At 34.6% G+C, this 23,568-nt stretch overlaps 3 protein-coding genes across 4 annotated transcripts; all 3 read left to right on the plus strand.

The window, feature by feature from the left end:
* Nucleotides 1-237: 237 nt before the first annotated feature.
* On the plus strand, nt 238-7,044 carry LOC107728818 (CD276 antigen homolog). Its single transcript, XM_016539090.1, has 5 exons — nt 238-718; nt 3,360-3,644; nt 5,264-5,539; nt 5,636-5,769; nt 6,931-7,044. Exons 1-5 carry the CDS (start codon nt 649-651, stop codon nt 7,042-7,044), a joined length of 879 nt encoding a protein of 292 aa, XP_016394576.1. The 5' UTR covers nt 238-648.
* Nucleotides 5,776-11,023, plus strand: LOC107728882 (uncharacterized). The gene is made up of 7 exons (XM_016539189.1): nt 5,776-5,837; nt 8,193-8,477; nt 9,607-9,882; nt 9,979-10,305; nt 10,457-10,546; nt 10,658-10,720; nt 10,821-11,023. The coding sequence occupies exons 2-7, from the start codon at nt 8,342-8,344 to the stop codon at nt 10,886-10,888; spliced, it is 960 nt and encodes a 319-aa protein (XP_016394675.1). The 5' UTR covers nt 5,776-5,837; nt 8,193-8,341; the 3' UTR covers nt 10,889-11,023.
* A 232-nt stretch (nt 11,024-11,255) lies between these two features.
* Nucleotides 11,256-17,296, plus strand: LOC107728835 (uncharacterized). 2 transcript variants are annotated; one of them, XM_016539109.1, is made up of 7 exons: nt 11,256-11,629; nt 12,538-12,846; nt 14,533-14,808; nt 14,894-15,220; nt 15,324-15,431; nt 16,419-16,481; nt 16,557-17,296. In XM_016539109.1, exons 1-7 carry the CDS (start codon nt 11,440-11,442, stop codon nt 17,021-17,023), a joined length of 1,740 nt encoding a protein of 579 aa, XP_016394595.1. In that variant the 5' UTR covers nt 11,256-11,439; the 3' UTR covers nt 17,024-17,296. The 2 variants fall into 2 exon arrangements, with proteins under 2 accessions (XP_016394595.1, XP_016394596.1); XM_016539110.1 differs by having other exon boundaries at nt 16,560-17,296.
* The last annotated feature ends 6,272 nt before the right edge of the window (nt 17,297-23,568 follow it).

The raw sequence follows: 23,568 nt of genomic DNA on the forward strand, positions 1-23,568 counted from the left end.
AAGAACCTTTACTAACCATCAGGGTTACTGCAATCCACCACTAGTTAAGTACACATGCTTACCACACTCTTGGCAAATTGGGCAAGAAGGTTGCAAGGACATTTGAAGCATGTCTATATTTAGCAACCCCTCAACAAAGAGCAAGGTGGTGATAAAAGACCTAGAGCTTCAGAAAGGTTGGCCTGGAGGGATGTGGGAAGGTTATGGTGAAGTAGCCGGAGTACGTGGTAGGCGTTAAAGGGTTTCAGCTGCCATTTAGTGACTCATGATCTATGAAAGAGGCGTGGAAACCTGTCTACCCACTCTCTCTCTCTCTCTCTTTCTTGCTCCTTCTCTGTCATTCATACCCACAGCAAGTTCACAGCACAGCAGAGCCAATATTCAAAAGTCACCTAGGAACTTTCTCTGTTTACTTTCTTTTTTTGTTTTTATATTCACAAAGACTCTCATTCAGGTTGAACCAAGAGCTACTTCTTTTTTTTTCTTTTTTTTTTGCCCGTCTGTGAAGCAGTAAAGAGGAACAGGGTCTGATTACGTTCCTGAGAGAGACTCTTGAAGACTCATCTTCTCAGCAGTTTTCTTTCTGTCTACTCTTCTTGTTTAGTCCCACACGTCTTACTTTGCTTCAATACTTTGTTGTGAGGGAGAATGTCAAGGACCCACTATGGCGCTTGTGTTGTTTTATGGATTTTTTCCTTAGTGGCGTGTAAGGTTCCAGGTAAGATGAACTTTTATTGTTATTTTTGACATTTTTTTGTGAAAGTGAAATAACTTTTTGCACATTTTTTTTATTTGAAGGAATACCACTTTCCTTTAACAAATCAAACAATTCAAAGTTCTTAATCGCTCATCAATTTATTTTTACTTTGATTTATTTGACTTTTTGCTCTCGATCTGCTTTGATTTCAGTACCTGCCACTTTCAGCTAGGCCACTTTTTATCAATTCATGTTTGTACGTCACAGTTGCCAGGCTGAAAAGATGCCAGAAAAGACTTGCAGTATGTTATGAATATACCTTATGTAATTCAACTGGATGGAATAAAGTATCCGTGTTGGCAAGATCATCCACAGACATCTGTTTTCTAGTTATTAGGTAGTTCCTCCTGAGGAATTCTGAGTTTCTGAATTCTGAATTTCAGAGCTGGAAAAGTGTTATTTGTTACCCATCATGATTGCTTTAGATGTAAATTATAATAGGTTCAGTAGGTAGTGTTATTTTAGTATTATTTATTAATGAGCTTTTTATATTTTCAGTTTCCATTTGAATTTTAGTTTAACTTTTTATTTTATTTTTTTATTGTTTTTTCAAATGTTTCTATTAATTTTCACATCCGTTTTAATAATTTTAGTACTTCAGCTTAAACTTGTGCATTTCAGTTGCCAAAGCAAGATTTAGAATTCTGAAGTTTTTCATCTAAAATTTATATAGTTTTATTTTAACTTTATTTCAATTACTAAAATTTTAATAGTTTTATTTATATTTTAGTTAACAATAACAAGAAATCAAAGCACACACTTTGTGTGTGCTTTGATTTCTTTGATTTTTTTTATTTCTTTGATTTTTAACTAAAATATAAATAAAACTATTACAATAAATAAAACTATTATCATTTTTTTTATTTCTGAACCTGCCAGTTTCAAATGTGCATAATTCCAGCAACAGATCATCGGTCAAACTGAAAGGATGCCAGGAAAGATGAATGCTCGTTATAAATATACCTTATTATGTAATTAAAGTGGATGCTACTCTTAGATCTCAAGAGGAGGCAGAATTTCAGCTAATGAGTTTTTGAGCCCCTCCTTGTTATAGAGTCTGCGAGTGAAGGAGATGAGTGAGTCTGCTAGAATTCACTCTGGCCAGTTATTTGTGACTTACACAGTCACTGTGAATTTTTCAACAAACCTCTCTAAGGACTCTCTGTAATAGACCTAGACTAGGAAAGGAAAGTGTTGCATGTAAGACATCAAGATAAGATAAGAAACAGTATTAAAACCTCAACTGTTCCAGTACACTATAACTGTTGCATTGAGGATTTTGGCACACTTAAAGATGTGATCAACGCTGATCAATCTGTAGGTAAAGATATAGTCTGGTGCAATCTCAGACTTGCAATGCATACAAAGCCACGACCATGTCACAACATAAAGGTCAACGCCGTCATGCAATCTGCCGCTGCTCTATTTATTTTGTATTTATAGCCAAACAATCTTCTGATAAGGTAAGTGTGGTGAACTCTAAACAATCACAGTCATAAGTGGTCATTACTGATAAATGTCCTCTTACAACTGTTCCAGTACACTATAACTGTTGCATTGAGGATTTTGGCACACTTAAAGATGTGATCAACGCTGATCAATCTGTAGATAAAGATATAGTCTGGTGCAATCTCAGACTTGCAATGCATACAAAGCCACGACCGTGTCACAACATAAAGGTCAACGCCATCATGCAATCTGCCGCTGCTCTATTTATTTTGTATTTATAGCCAAACAATCTTCTGATAAGGTAAGTGTGGTGAACTCTAAACAATCACAGTCATAAGTGGTCATTACTGATAAATGTCCTCTTACAGCACTGGTCTCAAACTCAATTCCTGGAGGGCCACAGCTCTGCACAGTTTAGCTCCAACCCTAATCAAACACACCTGATCCAGCTAATCAAGCTCTTCAGGATCTCTAGAAACTTCTAAGCAGGTGTGATTTGGAGCTGGTTGGAGCTAAACTCTGCAGAGCTGTGGCCCTCCAGGAATTGAGTTTGAGACCACTGTCTTAGAGTGATGTTATGGGTGAACACACAATTGTAAGGCACGACAGCAAATAGGGGCAGCAGAACTAACTTTTTCTGAGAAAAAAGGTGGCATACATACTGGTGTATATATGTATGCTTTGTACACATGCACACCCACGCAGCATGTGGTTAGGAAGCTGGGGGTATACATATGCATATGACAAACAATGTTGCCAACGCAGCGATTTTGTTACTAGATTTACATTAAAATCTACCTGCCTTTAGCAACTGCCCCTGAAAGTTAGTATAACCTACAGGCCAGCTGTCTTATCAGCAAAATGTTAAAAAGAACATGTTTCAGTACTAAGGGGCTTATGGTTTTTAAATGGCAAATTTGCAGCCATCTCAGTGTATGATCATTGTATTAGATCAGAGAACTTCAGGGGAAATGATATAACTAAAATAATTTGTTTGCAAATGTTGTTTTATTTGGTGTTTTGTTATATAATGCTAATGCATTCATGTATTTTATTTTTTAAGAAGTTAAAAGTTATAACCTGATCTGCCTAAGGTCTATAAATCATTTTCGTACATGCAGGAACATCTGAAAGCTTTTTTGTTGATTTGCAGAGGTTCGTGTGACCTGCATCTTCTCTAAGGACTGTATTCTTCCCTGTTCTTTCACGCCCACTAATGGTGATGTGAAGATCCAGTGGTTCCAGCAGGAGGCGCTCATATTCAGTTTACAGCCGGCGGGACAGAGGTTCAACCATGGCAACATGTCTCTGTTCAGCGACAGCGTCTCTGAGGGAAACGCATCACTGCTTGTGAAACAAGTGGATACGAGGAGTAAAGGACGCTACAAATGTGTGGTCAACAATGTAACTGTGACATATGTTGTTGCAACAGTGGAAGGTTTGTTTCTTGGAGGAATACTTTGATTTATTTTAAATGTATTATTTGTAATTAGTAGTTGTTGGCGAGAGGTTAGCATAGTTAAAGATTTTGATTCATCCCACACATTTTTTATGGTGTGAATCGGTTCACTAAAAAGATTCATTCAGATTCGTTGTATGATTTTTTTTAGAGTGAGTGCCGAGTGTTTTGTGTATAATGAGTGAGTCATCGATTCAAGTCGACCCGAACAGGTTAATTTGTTAAAATTTTCTCAGCTTAGTTTATTTACGTAGGCTACAATATGCCCCAGGTCATTCGAGGGGCGTCGCAAGACTCTATTGAAACACAAGCCCCAGTATAATATTATTGGTAAATCCTTATGTCAGTGGAGATTACCTGATAGTAGTTTTCCCTGATAATATTCATGTCGCGCGCGTGTGTTTTCTATCGCGAATGAATCACTCTTTTGAATCAAACGGATTTCCAAAAAGGTTCGCGATTCAGTTTGATTCATTCGGACAGTTCACTCACGCTCTGAATCGTCTTTACATTTTTATTTTTGTATTTTTATTATCATTTGTTGCTGAATTGCGAATGCTTTTAGTGTAACTGTGACATATGTTGTTGCAACAGTGGAAGGTTTGTTTCTTGGAGGAATACTTTGATTTATTTTAAATGTATTATTTGTAATTAGTAGTTGTTGGCGAGAGGTTAGCATAGTTAAAGATTTTGATTCATCCCACACATTTTTTATGGTGTGAATCAGTTCACTAAAAAGATTCATTCAGATTCGTTGTATGATTTTTTAGAGTGAGTGCCGAGTGTTTTTGTGTATAATGAGTGAGTCATCGATTCAAGTCGACCCGAACAGGTTAATTTGTTAAAATGTTCTCAGCTTCGTTTATTTACGTAGGCTACAATATGCCCCAGTTCATTCGAGGGGCGTCGCAAGACTCTATTGAAACACAAGCCCCAGTATAATATTATTGGTAAATCCTTATGTCAGTGGAGATTACCTGATAGTAGTTTTCCCTGATAATATTCATGTCGCGCGCGTGTGTGATTTCTATCGCGAATGAATCACTCTTTTGAATCAAACGGATTTCCAAAAAGGTTCGCGATTCAGTTTGATTCATTCGGACAGTTCACTCACGCTCTGAATCGTCTTTACATTTTTATTTTTGTATTTTTATTATCATTTGTTGCTGAATTGCGAATGCTTTTAGCTTCTTTTATTTAGTTAGCTGGCAGTTTTTTTTTCTTTATCTGAAGCACAAAAAATCTGCAGTGATTTTCTTTTTAAAAAGAGCAATATCTGTTAGATAGTTGTTTTTTTTTAGGAAAGTTGATTAGCACTCTTAAGCTAATAAAACCTGATAAAATTAGGAAATATTTAATGGCCGAGTCTGATCTGACAATGGCGGAATTTTTACTAATTAATTATTAATAATTTAATTAAATCATTTTTTTTACAATTAAATTTAACATTTGTAATTTTTAAACTATTACTTTTGTAGATTATTTAATTGTAGAACAAATCTTTATCTATCTATCTATCTATCTATCTATTTATCTGTCTGTCTATCTATCTATCTATCTATCTATCTATCATTTATTTTTCATTTGATGTCTTCCAGCTCCCATCAGGACAGTCTCCATTGACATCAATCCCTCTGGGCTGATTCAGTGCTCTACTAAAGACGTCTATCCAGCACCGCTGGTGCAGTGGAGCACAGAACCCAGGTTAAGCCATGCCCTGCAGCCCATCACCCGCATGGCTCCTGGCGGAAAGAGTCTCTTTACAGTAGAGAGCATCCTAAAACAGCAAAACAACAGCCTTGATTATATTTATGTGTGTAACATCACCTCTAAATACGGCACGCACACACGGACAGCTTCTTTACAGCTGCAAGGTAAAACTTGATCAAGTTATAATGTGCAAAAAAGTGATATATGCTGCGGTATGTTTTAAAGGTGATAGTACCAATGTTTTCTCATGTACATCTCAGAAATTACCGGCTCTGAAGGGAAAGACCTGGTTATTCCATGTAAGGCTCCTAAGAAACTTCAGTCCTTCTCTCTCGTCTGGACTTTTACGACAGCAAACAAAACCACAGATATCCTCACGTACGACAGCCAGAATGTCAAGGACCCACTATGGCGCTTGTGTTGTTTTATGGATTTTTTCCTTAGTGGCGTGTAAGGTTCCAGGTAAGATGAACTTTTATTGTTATTTTTGACATTTTTTTGTGAAAGTGAAATAACTTTTTGCACATTTTTTTTATTTGAAGGAATACCACTTTCCTTTAACAAATCAAACAATTCAAAGTTCTTAATCGCTCATCAATTTATTTTTACTTTGATTTATTTGACTTTTTGCTCTCGATCTGCTTTGATTTCAGTACCTGCCACTTTCAGCTAGGCCACTTTTTATCAATTCATGTTTGTACGTCACAGTTGCCAGGCTGAAAAGATGCCAGAAAAGACTTGCAGTATGTTATGAATATACCTTATGTAATTCAACTGGATGGAATAAAGTATCCGTGTTGGCAAGATCATCCACAGACATCTGTTTTCTAGTTATTAGGTAGTTCCTCCTGAGGAATTCTGAGTTTCTGAATTCTGAATTTCAGAGCTGGAAAAGTGTTATTTGTTACCCATCATGATTGCTTTAGATGTAAATTATAATAGGTTCAGTAGGTAGTGTTATTTTAGTATTATTTATTAATGAGCTTTTTATATTTTCAGTTTCCATTTGAATTTTAGTTTAACTTTTTATTTTATTTTTTTATTGTTTTTTCAAATGTTTCTATTAATTTTCACATCCGTTTTAATAATTTTAGTACTTCAGCTTAAACTTGTGCATTTCAGTTGCCAAAGCAAGATTTAGAATTCTGAAGTTTTTCATCTAAAATGTATATAGTTTTATTTTAACTTTATTTCAATTACTAAAATTTTAATAGTTTTATTTATATTTTAGTTAACAATAACAAGAAATCAAAGCACACACTTTGTGTGTGCTTTGATTTCTTTGATTTTTTTTATTTCTTTGATTTTTAACTAAAATATAAATAAAACTATTACAATAAATAAAACTATTATCATTTTTTTTATTTCTGAACCTGTCAGTTTCAAATGTGCATAATTCCAGCAACAGATCATCGGTCAAACTGAAAGGATGCCAGGAAAGATGAATGCTCGTTATAAATATACCTTATTATGTAATTAAAGTGGATGCTACTCTTAGATCTCAAGAGGAGGCAGAATTTCAGCTAATGAGTTTTTGAGCCCCTCCTTGTTATAGAGTCTGCGAGTGAAGGAGATGAGTGAGTCTGCTAGAATTCACTCTGGCCAGTTATTTGTGACTTACACAGTCACTGTGAATTTTTCAACAAACCTCTCTAAGGACTCTCTGTAATAGACCTAGACTAGGAAAGGAAAGTGTTGCATGTAAGACATCAAGATAAGATAAGAAACAGTATTAAAACCTCAACTGTTCCAGTACACTATAACTGTTGCATTGAGGATTTTGGCACACTTAAAGATGTGATCAACGCTGATCAATCTGTAGATAAAGATATAGTCTGGTGCAATCTCAGACTTGCAATGCATACAAAGCCACGACCGTGTCACAACATAAAGGTCAACGCCATCATGCAATCTGCCGCTGCTCTATTTATTTTGTATTTATAGCCAAACAATCTTCTGATAAGGTAAGTGTGGTGAACTCTAAACAATCACAGTCATAAGTGGTCATTACTGATAAATGTCCTCTTAGAGCACTGGTCTCAAACTCAATTCCTGGAGGGCCACAGCTCTGCACAGTTTAGCTCCAACCCTAATCAAACACACCTGATCCAGCTAATCAAGCTCTTCAGGATCACTAGAAACTTCTAAGCAGGTGTGATTTGGAGCTGGTTGGAGCTAAACTCTGCAGAGCTGTGGCCCTCCAGGAATTGAGTTTGAGACCACTGTCTTAGAGTGATGTTATGGGTGAACACACAATTGTAAGGCACGACAGCAAATAGGGGCAGCAGAACTAACTTTTTCTGAGAAAAAAGGTGGCATACATACTGGTGTATATATGTATGCTTTGTACACATGCACACCCACGCAGCATGTGGTTAGGAAGCTGGGGGTATACATATGCATATGACAAACAATGTTGCCAACGCAGCGATTTTGTTACTAGATTTACATTAAAATCTACCTGCCTTTAGCAACTGCCCCTGAAAGTTAGTATAACCTAACAGTCCAGCTGTCTTATCAGCAAAATGTTAAAAAGAACATGTTTCAGTACTAAGGGGCTTATGGTTTTTAAATGGCAAATTTGCAGCCATCTCAGTGTATGATCATTGTATTAGATCAGAGAACTTCAGGGGAAATGATATAACTAAAATAATTTGTTTGCAAATGTTGTTTTATTTGGTGTTTTGTTATATAATGCTAATGCATTCATGTATTTTATTTTTTAAGAAGTTAAAAGTTATAACCTGATCTGCCTAAGGTCTATAAATCATTTTCGTACATGCAGGAACATCTGAAAGCTTTTTTGTTGATTTGCAGAGGTTCGTGTGACCTGCATCTTCTCTAAGGACTGTATTCTTCCCTGTTCTTTCACGCCCACTAATGGTGATGTGAAGATCCAGTGGTTCCAGCAGGAGGCGCTCATATTCAGTTTACAGCCGGCGGGACAGAGGTTCAACCATGGCAACATGTCTCTGTTCAGCGACTGCGTCTCTGAGGGAAACGCATCACTGCTTGTGAAACAAGTGGATACGAGGAGTAAAGGACGCTACAAATGTGTGGTCAACAATGTAACTGTGACATATGTTGTTGCAACAGTGGAAGGTTTGTTTCTTGGAGGAATACTTTGATTTATTTTAAATGTATTATTTGTAATTAGTAGTTGTTGGCGAGAGGTTAGCATAGTTAAAGATTTTGATTCATCCCACACATTTTTTATGGTGTGAATCAGTTCACTAAAAAGATTCATTCAGATTCGTTGTATGATTTTTTAGAGTGAGTGCCGAGTGTTTTTGTGTATAATGAGTGAGTCATCGATTCAAGTCGACCCGAACAGGTTAATTTGTTAAAATGTTCTCAGCTTCGTTTATTTACGTAGGCTACAATATGCCCCAGTTCATTCGAGGGGCGTCGCAAGACTCTATTGAAACACAAGCCCCAGTATAATATTATTGGTAAATCCTTATGTCAGTGGAGATTACCTGATAGTAGTTTTCCCTGATAATATTCATGTCGCGCGCGTGTGTTTTCTATCGCGAATGAATCACTCTTTTGAATCAAACGGATTTCCAAAAAGGTTCGCGATTCAGTTTGATTCATTCGGACAGTTCACTCACGCTCTGAATCGTCTTTACATTTTTATTTTTGTATTTTTATTATCATTTGTTGCTGAATTGCGAATGCTTTTAGCTTCTTTTATTTAGTTAGCTGGCAGTTTTTTTTTCTTTATCTGAAGCACAAAAAATCTGCAGTGATTTTCTTTTTAAAAAGAGCAATATCTGTTAGATAGTTGTTTTTTTTTAGGAAAGTTGATTAGCACTCTTAAGCTAATAAAACCTGATAAAATTAGGAAATATTTAATGGCCGAGTCTGATCTGACAATGGCGGAATTTTTACTAATTAATTATTAATAATTTAATTAAATCATTTTTTTTACAATTAAATTTAACATTTGTAATTTTTAAACTATTACTTTTGTAGATTATTTAATTGTAGAACAAATCTTTATCTATCTATCTATCTATCTATCTATTTATCTGTCTGTCTATCTATCTATCTATCTATCTATCTATCATTTATTTTTCATTTGATGTCTTCCAGCTCCCATCAGGACAGTCTCCATTGACATCAATCCCTCTGGGCTGATTCAGTGCTCTACTAAAGACGTCTATCCAGCACCGCTTATCTATCTATCTATCTATCTATCATTTATTTTTCATTTGATGTCTTCCAGCTCCCATCAGGACAGTCTCCATTGACATCAATCCCTCTGGGCTGATTCAGTGCTCTACTAAAGACGTCTATCCAGCACCGCTGGTGCAGTGGAGCACAGAACCCAGGTTAAGCCATGCCCTGCAGCCCATCACCCGCATGGCTCCTGGCGGAAAGAGTCTCTTTACAGTAGAGAGCATCCTAAAACAGCAAAACAACAGCCTTGATTATATTTATGTGTGTAACATCACCTCTAAATACGGCACGCACACACGGACAGCTTCTTTACAGCTGCAAGGTAAAACTTGATCAAGTTATAATGTGCAAAAAAGTGATATATGCTGCGGTATGTTTTAAAGGTGATAGTACCAATGTTTTCTCATGTACATCTCAGAAATTACCGGCTCTGAAGGGAAAGACCTGGTTATTCCATGTAAGGCTCCTAAGAAACTTCAGTCCTTCTCTCTCGTCTGGACTTTTACGACAGCAAACAAAACCACAGATATCCTCACGTACGACAGCCGGACTCATAAATCCAGAAGCTTGTGGGATAATGCAGAATTAGAGGAGGACAACGCATTGAAGGGGGACGTTTCACTAACCCTGGAGAACACTGTTGGCTCAGAACATTCTGGATTCTACACATGTGCCTTCTCAGGAGCAGAGACACGGCATCTGATACAGAGCCGTGTTGTTATTACATCCGCCAGGCAGGAGAAAGGTATCCACTGATCCATGAACTCATCCATCCATTAACTGATCTGTTGGACCAAACCTAGAACTCATTTCCTGCCAAAACATTGTGGCAGTGTACGTTTTAACAGCAACATCTGTCTTGAATGAACACTTCTGTTCTCTTTTTTTCTCTGTAGATTTTGTTAGATATAATCTGTGGATGTTGGGTATCGTCGCAGGATTAATCGCTCTTCTTGCTCTCACTTTAGTTGTAAAAAGATACAGAGGTAATAATGTGAACAGAACTCAATCCATAATAATTCATCTGCATAAGAATGTTTATTGGTAAAGGGATAGAGTAGTTCACACAAAAATTAATATTTTGTTTATGTGTGCAGCAAAATCAAAAAGAAATCAAGAAAGCGCTCAAGAGGATGCGGAAATGCAACGCATGAACCCAGGTATAGTCCAGTCATCTTAATAATTAATTAATCATATAAGATCCCAGCCATGTAAATTCCATATAAATTAAACTGACTGTTTTCCTTTTGTCTTTCATAGACAAAACATCAGAAGAGCCACAAGCCGGAAATAAACTGATGACACAGCCTTCAGCTTCTCACAGTTAGAAGAAGAAAAGGATAATGAGAGGGAAACCAGTATGAAATACAAGATGGAAGACCAGTTAATGGGACTTTATTTCTATGCAGTCTGATTATTTGTGAGAAACAATTTGTCATCCAGGAAAATGACGAGAAAATGTTTGATGTATTTTTAATGGTACTTTGATTTAAATATTTTTCCATAATTTATTCTGAAAAAAAAGTAAAATATTAAAAATATATATATTATTTGTCTGTATTTTATTATTCATTTTCCATAAACCTCATACTGGCAATATAAATAGTAATTATTACACTACTGCTCAAATGTTTGGGATCAGTAAGTAACTCCAACATTTTGATTGGTAGTGTTTTTAATAATTATCATCTCTAATTAACCACAACATGACATATGCACGCACAGTCCACTTCAAGGTTTAAACTCAGTGATTTGTTCTTTTCCCTGGTTCTTTTTTCTTCATCCTCTCCTAAACTGTACCTGTTACATGGCCAGACCAGTTCTGGCCGCTATATGTCCACGCATGCACCAGCTGGTTAAACATTCACCGGTTTAACTGATGTCCACAAGGGTCTTTCTCTCCCCCTTTCTCACGCGCACATGCACTTGCACAGAGACACAGATCGTGGCATCTCAGAAAATTGACCAGAACGTGTGGCATATTCTGACTGTCATGGAACTGCTGCGTCTGTGTGCTGCATTTCTGCTTTTTCTCAGGACTTGGGTATCTGGTATCATCATTACTAAAGGTAAGGCCACATACACGCTCATTTTTTAGATTAATTGTTTCTCCTCTAAGGGAAAAACGGAATGAAAAATGACCATCCCTGTCTTGTGGGGAAGTCTCTACATTTTTTTATGTTTTAGTTGCGTTTTCTTGAAGTATAAAATGTATACACTTAACATAAAAATACATGGATGTAAAATGCATATATTTATTTATATTATATCAAATAAATATATATAAAAATATAAAAAGTCTGTAAATGCTCTTTAATGTTTTAGTTGTGTTCATGTTGAAGTATAAAATGTTAACGCACAAGGTGTTACGGTAATGTATAATAGAATTGTTTAATTTATGATATTAAAATCTATTTGTACATGTAATAAGATGGAGATAAGTGAATATTTATTTTATTTTTATTGGTGCTTTTTTGTCCTTTTTTTCTTTTGGTTTTACATCTCTGTCATTTAAGTTGTTCAGCCGTAGCTGTTGGCTCAGTAAATGGATCAAAGCAGCACTTGTAGGAAACTCCATTAGTCTCAGATTAATGACCCTTGTGAAAGAGAACAATCTGTGATTCATTTATGAGGAATAAGCAGCCTACAAGTAAATAGCAATTTAAATTGTAGGAACAACAGATTGTAGGAAAACAGGCCATTTGAGCAAAACAACAGGTTAACTAATACATTTTTATGTGCAAATGTTAATTTGCCATTGTTCGTCACAAAGCCATTTTAAACCAAGGCAACCAAACTCTGTTGTGAGACTGATATCTGTTGAGAGTACGAATATAGGCCTGTATTTTTGCAAACAAAGCAATATTGAACTTTACATTGCAATTACAGTACATGAGAAACTACATGACTAGTTGTTTATCTTTAAACTGATTTTGAGTCGAATTCTGAGGCTTTACATGTGCTGGTCTCGCTCTAGATGCACATGTAACATGTCTGTTCTATGAAGACTGCGTGCTGCCCTGCAGTTTCAAGCCCACGGGAGCCGTGGTCATCCACTGGTACAAGCAGCAGATCCCTGTCCACAGCTACTACTACAATAAAGACCAGTACGGCCTCCAGAACAAGCATTTCAGCGGCAGGACCAACTTGTTTAATTCCCAGATCGCACAGGGAAATGCCTCTCTGGTGCTGAGGAAAGTGAAAGTCCAGGATCAAGGGAGATACAAGTGCTACACCAGCACCAGGAAGGGAAACCAGGAAACCTTCGTTAACCTGGGGGTCAAAGGTCAGTAACAGGGTCACAGATTTGTCATATTTTTGAGTTTGCTTGGGTTATTTGTGTTGTCGGATGTAAAAAGCTACGTTTCAGCTAAGTGTAAGAACTACAGTTCTGTTAGTCATCTACTGTAAAATTAATTTAGACGTTTTATCTTAAAGGGGTCATATGATGTTGCTAAAAATAACATTATTTTGTGTATTTGGTGTAATGAAATGTGTTTATGCGGTTTAAGGTTCTAAAAACACATTATTTTCCACATACTGTACATTATTGTTTCTCCTCTATGCCCCGCCTTTCTGAAACGCGTCCGGCATTATGCTAATATTTCCACATAGTGACGTAGACATGTGGGGGCGTGTTAGAACGAGCCGTTTTAGGTAGGCGTGGTTGACTCTTAACTTTTATAAAGAATATCTCTTTGGATTTGAGACTTTAGTCTTTGCAACTTTACAGATCTTCTTTATGCACCAAGAGCTTGTAACACTCCAAAGAGAAAGGACAAATTGAAATCGCATCATATGACCCCTTTAAGGACTGGCGGCCACAAGCGGGCGCTAGGGGTTCTATGGAAAAGGCAAATGAATAACACTGATGATAATAATAATAAATAAATGTTGTCTAATAGATACTGTTTCGTCTGGGTTATAAACCCTAGTCGGAAATAACTAACAAATGAGATTAATCACAAAGTATTTGATTCTATTGATAGATAAGACAGTATTAAACAGTATTGAGAGATAAGACTTAAATTAAGTATTAATTTAATAGAAGTAATTTCTTACTGTGTATTTTTTTTATTTAAAATATATATATTTTTTTTTTTTACGCATTCTTTCTCCAGTTTTGTTTATTGGTTTTAAGTGCAAAAAAGTGTTAACTATAAATAAATATTTTGCACATATTTTTATACTGTAAAAATTAGACATTGTACGTGAAAATACATAGCTGCCTTATACATTTTTATTCAGGTTTGATTATTTGGTTTTAAGCGCTAAAGAGTGTTAACAATAACAAAGCATAGATAAATATTTTATAAATATTTAAAAATATGTTTTGGTTACCAAAAAAAGGGATTAATCACAAAGTATTTTATTCTATTCACAGATAAGACACAAAACACAGTACTTATTTAATATAAAAGTTTTTTCTGTTTTACACATATTTTGTAGGTTTGTTTACACATATTTTAAAATATTTTTATACTGTAAAAATTAGACGTCATACGCAAAAATACATAGCTGCCTTACACATTTTTTTCTCCAGGTTTGTTTATTGCTTTAAGAGCAAAAAAGTGTAAACAAATAATATTTTTATACTGTAAAAATGAAACGTTATATATGAAAATATATAGATAATTTTATATTTGTGGAAGCCCATTTATACCAGTTATTTTCTATAGGCCGTTAGATTTAATTTGGCTATGAAGAGTTTTTTGAAAACTTAGTGTAATATTTCATTAAAATACATGTAGATAAGATAATGTTTATTGTCATTTACATAGCAATTTCTAATCACTATAGATATATATGTATAGATTGTATAAGTTTGTATAGACCAAGTTCACATACCAACTAATCAATTCATTTTAATTGTAATACTCCCAAATAAGGATACAATCAAACTTATGTTTAGATCAATTAGATAATCTTACGTTTTGATAATTTTATGTGGTGCGTTTTCTGTCACGCTTAGCCCTGATCCAGTTTGTGAAGATTGAGATGGTTGAGGAACGGGTGATCTGTCTGTCCCAGAACATCTATCCGGCTCCTGAGGTCACGTGGGCCACTGATCCCCCTACTGACTCCAGAAGCCTCCAGAACTTCACGCGTAAAACCTCGGACTCCAAGGGCCTGTTCACCATCGAGAGCAGTATCAGCATGATAGGAAACACCTCAGATCATACTTACTTCTGCTCTGTTGTGTCCGCGGATGAAATGCAGGTGTGGACCGCATCGCTGCATCACCAAGGTAACTGCTTACTGAAACACAGATGGTCAAGAAAGGTGTTTGTTACAAAGTTCAAACAGCTCTTTGAATCATTTGAATCTTTCAGATGAGTTATTCGGTGAGGAGGGCTCTGGACTCTTGGTTCCCTGCATGGTGCCACAGCCTCGCCACAATTTTACCCTCACCTGGACCTTCATCAGAACCACAGAATCCATCGTCATCTTCACTTATGATAGCCGGACCCGTCGGATCGCGAACCTGTGGGAAAGTAAAGCAGAACTTGACATAGATCAGGCTCATTTAGGCAACGGTTCCCTTCATCTGCTGAATCCAGACAGCTTGGGACACAGTGGTACCTACATTTGCACATTCTACGGCTTCCAGATGAGACATCAAGTCCAAACTCATGTCAATATTACAGTTCGTGTGACTGGTGAGATTTACTTCATGTCAAAAAAAACAATTACTTTGTGTCTTTGAACGATTGGAACAGTCGTTATGAATGTTAATTCATAATACTATATATTTTTTCCCAGATGATGATGAGTATGACTGCAGAAGGTCATGGTGGGGAACTGCTGCATCTGTCTTCATATTTCTGATCACTGTCTCTGTAGCCCTGTCGCGATGTTTTAGATTGAGAGGTACTTTTTTAATAATATAAAAATATATATTTTTATAATATATATTATTATAAAATAAATATTTAAAAAATATAAATAATATATATCTTATTATGCATTGTTTATATATTATCATATATGATATTATAGGAATATATCATAAAATGTTCCAATGTATTTTGTGTAATATTTTTATATATGTATTTAAGTAATATATTATTGATAACAAAAATATATATACTTTACATGTTACTCTTTTTTTTCAAAATATACATATGTAATATTTATCATATGTAATATTATAATATATTGTAGGAAATAAGATATTTTGTGTAAATTGTTACACAATATATTATTAAAAGCAATTTTAATTTAGCTTTTGTAATAACATTTTAAAATAAACATTTTGATAGCTGTATATATTACATATTACAACAATATATTATTGAAAATTTTATATATTATTGTTACACAATGAATGTTTTCACACAATATATATCTATATGTAATATTTAGCATATTATAATATATAAAACATTCTAATATATTTTGTGTAAAATTACACAATATAATATTATTAAAAGCAATTTATTTTCAGCTTTTACCTTATATATTTTTTAAATAATAGCATTTTATATTAATACATTAATATGTTAATACATATACATATTAATATATACATATAATATGTTACATAAAATAACTATATAATATGATGATGATATTATGATAATTATATCATATAATGATAATAATATAGAAACATGATATAGAATGATAATAATATAAGATATAATGATAATTTATGAAAAAAATTTATTATAAGAATTTTAATAGCATTTTTATTTCACCAATTTTACACAATATTTATGTATATGTAATATTTACATATATAATATGATAATGTATTAAATAAAACAAAACATTTTGTGTAATATTGCACAGTTTAAGATATTATCAAAAGCAGTTTTATTTTAGCTTTTATTACAGGCACATTGTCTCTTGCAGGTGGACATCCAGTACACGGCCATTCAGACATCAACAAACGAATCAGATGTAGCAACAAATCCGGTAAATAATTATCCTCATTCATGCATTCAAACTAATGCAAATGTAACACTCTCTAATTCTAATACTTCATTTTAGCAGAAATCCCAGTATTTGAGAGACAAGGACAAGATGAACCCAGACGCAACGGTTTAGAATCAGTAGAGACAGACATTCACAGAGCGCCGTCCAACACAACACTTTATGAATCATCCAAACCACTCAAACAACATCCTGACGGCTTTAAGAACGAGGTCCTGCCACACACACCGACAGAGAACAGCATGATAAAGACATGCATGATTATTACTGATTCCTCTACGCCTGACACACCAGAGGAAAGACATGAATCCAGGCCACAAACACCAGCCGGCGCTATCATAACTCGGTTCACATCTGAGATTAATACAGAGGCATCTGATGATACAGATAATGAGAGAAATGAACTTGAATCTGAATCACACTCAGCCGATGGAGCAGAGATGGAAATTACAGTGATTAAGAGATTCCATAACAAATATGAATCTTCCACACCTGAGCTCTCACAGATTAATGGCTTCAGGTGATTGAGATTAATTTGATAAATTAAAATGGTGCTGACTAGTTAATAACTAGATTTAAGAGCTCATTCTTGAAGTAAATGATATATGTTAGATTAAATAATAATGTTAAACTAATTTGAGAAATATGCAACTATACACTTTAACTCTCAAGACTTCAAGCTCAGTTAATAAAATAATTTTAATGCAAAAAAATTTCTATTATTATATGTATTGTGCATTATATAGTTATATAGCCTATATCTTGTACTTAATCCTCACAGAACTCTTAAGTTAGATAAAGCGTGTACAATTAACCATTTTCATTTTTAATTAGTTTTTGTGAACCTCTGTTGCAATGTGATGCTACATGGCTTGTGTGAAATACATAAATAAACAGTGTTTGAATATGAAATCCGCAGGTCTATAACCAGCAGGGGGCAATATTTCTGTTTGCATAGTTTTAAATAGCCTATGCTTCTAGCGTATCCTTGCTTATCTCTCGGTTAAAAGTGTGATTCTTTTCTGTCAGAAAAAAATAGGTCAATTGCTTGCATAATATTTAATAAAAGAAGACTATACTTTGGTTTTAAATGTATTAAAATGCGATATAGTAGCCTACTCACGACCATGAACTATAGCTACTGTCACGTAGTTTAATAATGTAGGCTAGCCTACAAATTGTGCAACGACGTTTTAGTCATAACGTCAGACTGTTTTAAATCTCTTAGGAATTTTTTGGGAAGGGGCTGATCCTTTTTTCCTGTTTATAACGCGACATGGCCGTCCTTCGTGGACATTTAAAAATTAAAGCACAGAAATGTCTCTTTCCAGTTTATTCAGCTGTGTGTCAAATGTACTGTAAGCTATATAACTGCATCATTAATTCAATAAGGAACCAGAGATGATAAAAGTTTGAGTGGACTTTAAATATACAGGACTTTATTCTGTAGGCTATGTGATCTGAACTACTTATCCCTCCGGTCTGAAATGAGCATCTCCACTGAGGTAAGATTATAATCAGGCTATTATCATTAACAGACTCTTTCTCGTTTTTAAATAACTCCTCAAATAGCTCATGGCATAGGATAATCATCTGAGTTGTTTGCATTGTCTGTAAGTCAGCTCCAATGAGAATAGAATAGAACAGAATGAGATAGTGAGCCGTGACAACATGGTCAAGTAAACTTCTAAATTGGTTGAACTTGCACTTAAAATAATCTAGCAATCATTGTTCTAGAGATTTCCCAGCCTACAGGGAACATTCTCAGAACTTTGGCAAAGTTCTCTCAAAGTTGTGAACAAAATGTCTTAATTTCTTAAGGTTAATATGTTTGCTCAAACTAATCTGGTCTTTAACCCAGCTGTCAGGTCTGTTAACTGGCGCTCTTTTTTTTATTGCCTTTATCTCTTTTCCGCGTATTTTAGTAATCAATCATCCATAAATTAAATATCATTCGAAAGCTTAAACACTCAAAATTCCTCCTGTGAAATCCATTTTGAAATCGGACATGGCCTTACCATAGAAATGTTACTTTAAACCAGTCAACATATATAGTTGCAAAGGATTGAGTCTCAAGGTTCCATATTTTGTAATAGTAGTAATACTGTGACAGAAATTTATAATATTGTGACAGGAAAATGCATAAAATATTCTATGGAGTTTGGATGTCACCTGGTGGCGATTTCTGGTATAGCGTCCACCTCAATTTTTGATATCAACTTCAAATTCTGAACATAACTAACTTAGTTAGACATATGGCTTTGATTTTATAATAATTTTAGATTCCAAAATATTTGGTAAAATATTTATTTTTTTATTCAAAATTGTAAACTTGTATACAGTACATTTTTACAGTAGGCTTAAACTTCTAAAAATGTTTTACACTTTAATTTTTTGGAATTCTTTTACTTCAGGAATAATCTTCTGATTGTCTTCTTTAAAAGACCAACCTGTATTCCAAATGAAAATACAGATTCAATACAGATAAGAAGTTAATAATATCCTGAAAACATTATCTTAAAATATTATTTATTTATTTATTTATAATTTTGGCAAAACATTCTTAGAACATATTTGTTTAGCTGGGTTGAAACCTTATATATGCATTTGATATTTGCTGTGATTAAAGTGTGGACTTAATGTTCTCGATTGAATCCCTTGGTACCAACTGACCTAATATCAAAATTGTTGTCAACAGAAGTTATTAAAATATGATGTCTTGCACAACTTGAAGTGACTGTAGCTCTTACATCTAGGCACGAGGAAAATAACTTTATAAAAAGATTTAGAGATTATCTCAATATAATGCAGCAAGTCATGCCAAAAGTTTCTTTGTTCGCAATCGGTGTTGTTTCATTGCTCATCCAGAAAGGCCGTGACTTTAGAGGGGGTTTATTCATGGTCACATGCACCATGGACACGGCTAATGGATCTGCTATGCTTTTTGCTACAACATATCACCCCTGTTTTAGCTTATTAACATGATGCAAGTCTTCAAGATCAACTTTGAGTTTCTTCTTTACTATTGGGGAGAAATGGACTAGCCCAGTGACCTCACTTACAGAAACTGAGAGACGAGAGGGAGTCAAGTGCTCTCAGCTGTTTCTGATCCTCACTTCCTCCCAAAGGAGCAAAAGGAAACACCCAAAAACCAGCCAGCTGGAGAACAACGGGAACAGCCTTGTTTCATGAAATATCCCCGAGGAGAACTGCTGTGCTGCTTTTTGTAATATAGACTTATAAGAAGACCTAGATAAACATTGCATTTGGGGGATTCTAGATCATTTAACATCAGCTTTGTTAGTCTTTTAGTCTGTGGCCCATAAACCATATTCTGGCACACAAAGCATCACTGGTGTAAAAGATTTATTTCTATTATTTTATATAAAAGTGAGAAATAGAATATGTTTTACAGCCAGCTCTTGGTTTTCATGGAAATATTCTCTACCTACTCATAATTTTTCGAAGTCTATTTTAAAGCTGTTTTTATTGTTGACTAAAGGTGTTAAAGAAAATTAAAAATCGTTTTTATTAATTAAAGTTGTCATCTAGAAAACTTAAACTTAAAAAACCTCATTAGAAAATGAAATAAAAAATGAAGCTAAAATTAGCTGAAATAGTAAAATTACTAAAACTGAAACAAATATAAATGAACACAATAAAATATAAAAAAGACTAATAAAAATGGCGAAATCACTTTCAAAATACTAAAACTGAAATTAAAATTAATTAAAATGAAAATATAATCATAAAAGCACATTCTAAATATTAGTAAATACTATAATAGTGTATAAATATAATATAAAAAGTAAATAATACTTAAATAACAATGTTTTAAAGGAATAGTTACCCCAAAATGAAAATGACTGCATTATTTACAACATTATTTACATTATTTATTTTTAAATGCATGTTTTTTTTATGTTGTGCCAAACTAGCTATTGTCTGACTTCATTAGACTTACTGTATGTAGTGCAAGTATAGACTTGTATATTGCAAGTTATGGACAATTTTTGTATTACATATATTATCATGATTGGTGCTTTTGCAGGACACAAACACACCTTTTGTGTTTCACAGAAGAAAGTAAGTCATACAGGTTTGGAATGTCATGAGGGTAAATAAATAATGACAGATGTTTCATTTTTGGATGAACTATCCCTTTAAGTAATCAGACTGGTGGAATGGTTGGCTTGATTTTAGGGATTTCTGTGTTTGTTCATTTTGGCTGCTAGTCCTGTGCCTCCTCAATGTTTTAACCATGGTACTTTCTCTGTTATTTATTTGTTTTTCCGTCATGACAATTTATAGTAAGCCCTCTCGGCCTGGCCTCTTTTCTTCCTTCTCCCTCTGTCTGTCCCTTTCTTTGACTTGGTCCCAGAAGATCTTATGAAAACATTCCCCCACAATCTTTTCATGTCCTCCTTCTCTCATAAACGGAGACAACCTCCCTTTCTCTAAAACTGCTATTTTGTCTCTGATTATGTGTATATGTATGCATCAGTGAATTAATCTTATTCTGGATCAATGGGAGATCAGCTAAACCCATTTTCCAAAACAGTGAGAGTGTAAAGGGTCTTTTTCTCAGGCTGCATTAAATGGCCTATAAAAACCTACGCCAGCAACTATGAAACTTAATCACTTCACTATGACTCAGAAGGGTTATGATATATTTCACTGCAGCAGTACCTGAGTTAGATGAGTAAATGCATCATTTGAATTGCAGATTTAAAAAAAAAACTTATCTTAGTTTGAAAGCTTAGAGCTTTGTACAGGTATATAAGGTATATGGTATATCAGGTTTATAATGACATGAGATTGAGTAAGTGACATTTTATTTTATTCATTTTAGGGTGAACTGTCTCTTTAAACAGTGCTTGAAACCCCTGCTCTTATCCTCAGGAAACCCTGTTGGATTTAATTGAGAGTGGGCGTGGCCTGCAGGTGTGGTCAGCCACACCCTACTTGATCAGTCTTGGTAGAGGCTTTATTATAGGGATGGGCGATACCCCTTATTTTGTTTTCGATACGATACCGATATTTTTCAAACCACTGGTAAATAAAATGCACCTTAGTATCGATATTTTTTGTTTGAGTATCGATACTTTCGATACTCGCGTCAGTATCGATATATCGATACTTTGTATCGATACGCACATCCCTACTTTATTACTTTGATACCTCTAACTGAAGGTGAGTGTGTCTTGAATATATATTTAAAAATATCTGAATATTAGTGATAAAAAGACTTGTTTTACTTGTTAATGCAAAAAGCATGGAAATGTTTTACTGTGCCATATAGGTAGTGTTATATTTTAGCCTCATGGGAACCTTGCTGCTCTGAGACCATTAAAGTTTCCACACTGCACAGGAAATAGATTGGATTAATGTAGCCCCTTAAACTGAGGCTGTGATGGCTGAAATAAACTTGAGTTTGAATATGGACCCTCTTGCCACCCGCTGAGTTTAATACCAGTTATTTAATATGGGGGTTTCCAGAGTGGTCTGGTACATTCAGTATTGTAAAAGCGTACAGTAATGCGATGACAACATAACAGAATTTGTTTCAGTGCTTCTGTGAAAAATCCAATCAAAAGTGCAATTTTATGAGCAGCTTTGTTTCTGTGCTAAAACTGACTAAAATCTGTCATCATGTCAACACAACATGATGTAAATTGTAGGTAAAACTGATCTCAGGTCAGAACTGTGTCTGTAATCGATGAATCCATTAACTGACTGGTGTCTGTCTGTCTGTCCGTCCGTCCGTCCGTCCATCCGTCAAACGATTAATCGCAATTAATCGCATTAAAAATAGTTTGTTTTAACATAATATATTCGTGTGTACTGTGTATATTTATTATGTATATAGAAATACACACACATGCATGTATATTTTTAAGGAAAATGTTATATATATATACAGTGGGTACGGAAAGTATTCAGACCCCCTTAAATTTTTCACTCTTTGTTATATTATTATTTACTTATCTGTATATTCATATTATATGATTATATTTTTGTCATTTATTATTTTATTACTTACTTTATTTTATATGTTTGTATATATATTTTTATTTTATTTCAGTTTTATTTCAATTAACAAAAGCAATTTTAATAGTTTTACTTAACAATAACAACAGTGCATCAGGCTTGAAAACGCATTCCTATTGGTTCACTCCTCGGCTTGCTGTTGTGCTGTTTGTGTTTTATACCACTGTCTTCCTGGCTAACAAGTGAGAAAATGATACAAAACTGCATCTCTTATGTATCTAGTTTAATTACATGAGTGTTCGGAATTAATGTTTATAATTGCGTATATTCGCATGCCTTCATATGCTGCCGTATGAGTGCATAGATATGGGAATGTCTGTGTTTAAGTGTGTTGAAATGTGTAGCCGAGGTCTGGAAGTAATCAGAGTTGCCGGGCAGCACTCCAGCGCCCCCTCCCCATGATGCAACTGGAGTTCTGAGAGTGATGGAGAACAGAGTGCCCGCTGGGTGGCAGGGGGAGGGAACGTCTTTGCTTCTCTTCCCCCAACCCTCCTCCTAGCTGAACACTATTACACTGAGGGAAATTTACAATGGAAAATATGCCAGTGCACTCTCTAGTTCACAGACTTAATGCAAGGTCAAGCAGAATATTTGCAACCAGCGAAACACACAAAAGCTTCTTTCGGATTGGCCAGAGAACATCCGCTCTATACAGTAAAGTGATAGAAAAGTGTTCAAATCAGGGAAATTTTACTTTGAACTTTTTAAAACTACTTCTGCCAAAGAACTTCAAAGTGCTTTAGTTATTATAGTGCTTTAGAGAATATGTAATAGCATTTTAAAAGCTAAGTTAATAGACAAGCAATTATGCAATTATTAGTAGTCAAAATGAGGCAATTTATATATATAAATCGGTGATATGTTACACACAATATATATATATATATATATATATATATATATTATGTATATATAATTTTTTTTGAGCCATCTGTATGACCTAAATTACAGGGCACGTTCAGATGAAAAAGCACATGGTTTGTTTTTTACTTGATTTTCTTCAAACTTCATCAGAATA

Source organism: Sinocyclocheilus rhinocerous, unplaced genomic scaffold (genome assembly GCF_001515625.1).
Source record: "Sinocyclocheilus rhinocerous isolate Xijiao unplaced genomic scaffold, SAMN03320098_v1.1 scaffold397, whole genome shotgun sequence".
NCBI classification, from domain to species: Eukaryota; Metazoa; Chordata; class Actinopteri; order Cypriniformes; family Cyprinidae; genus Sinocyclocheilus; species Sinocyclocheilus rhinocerous.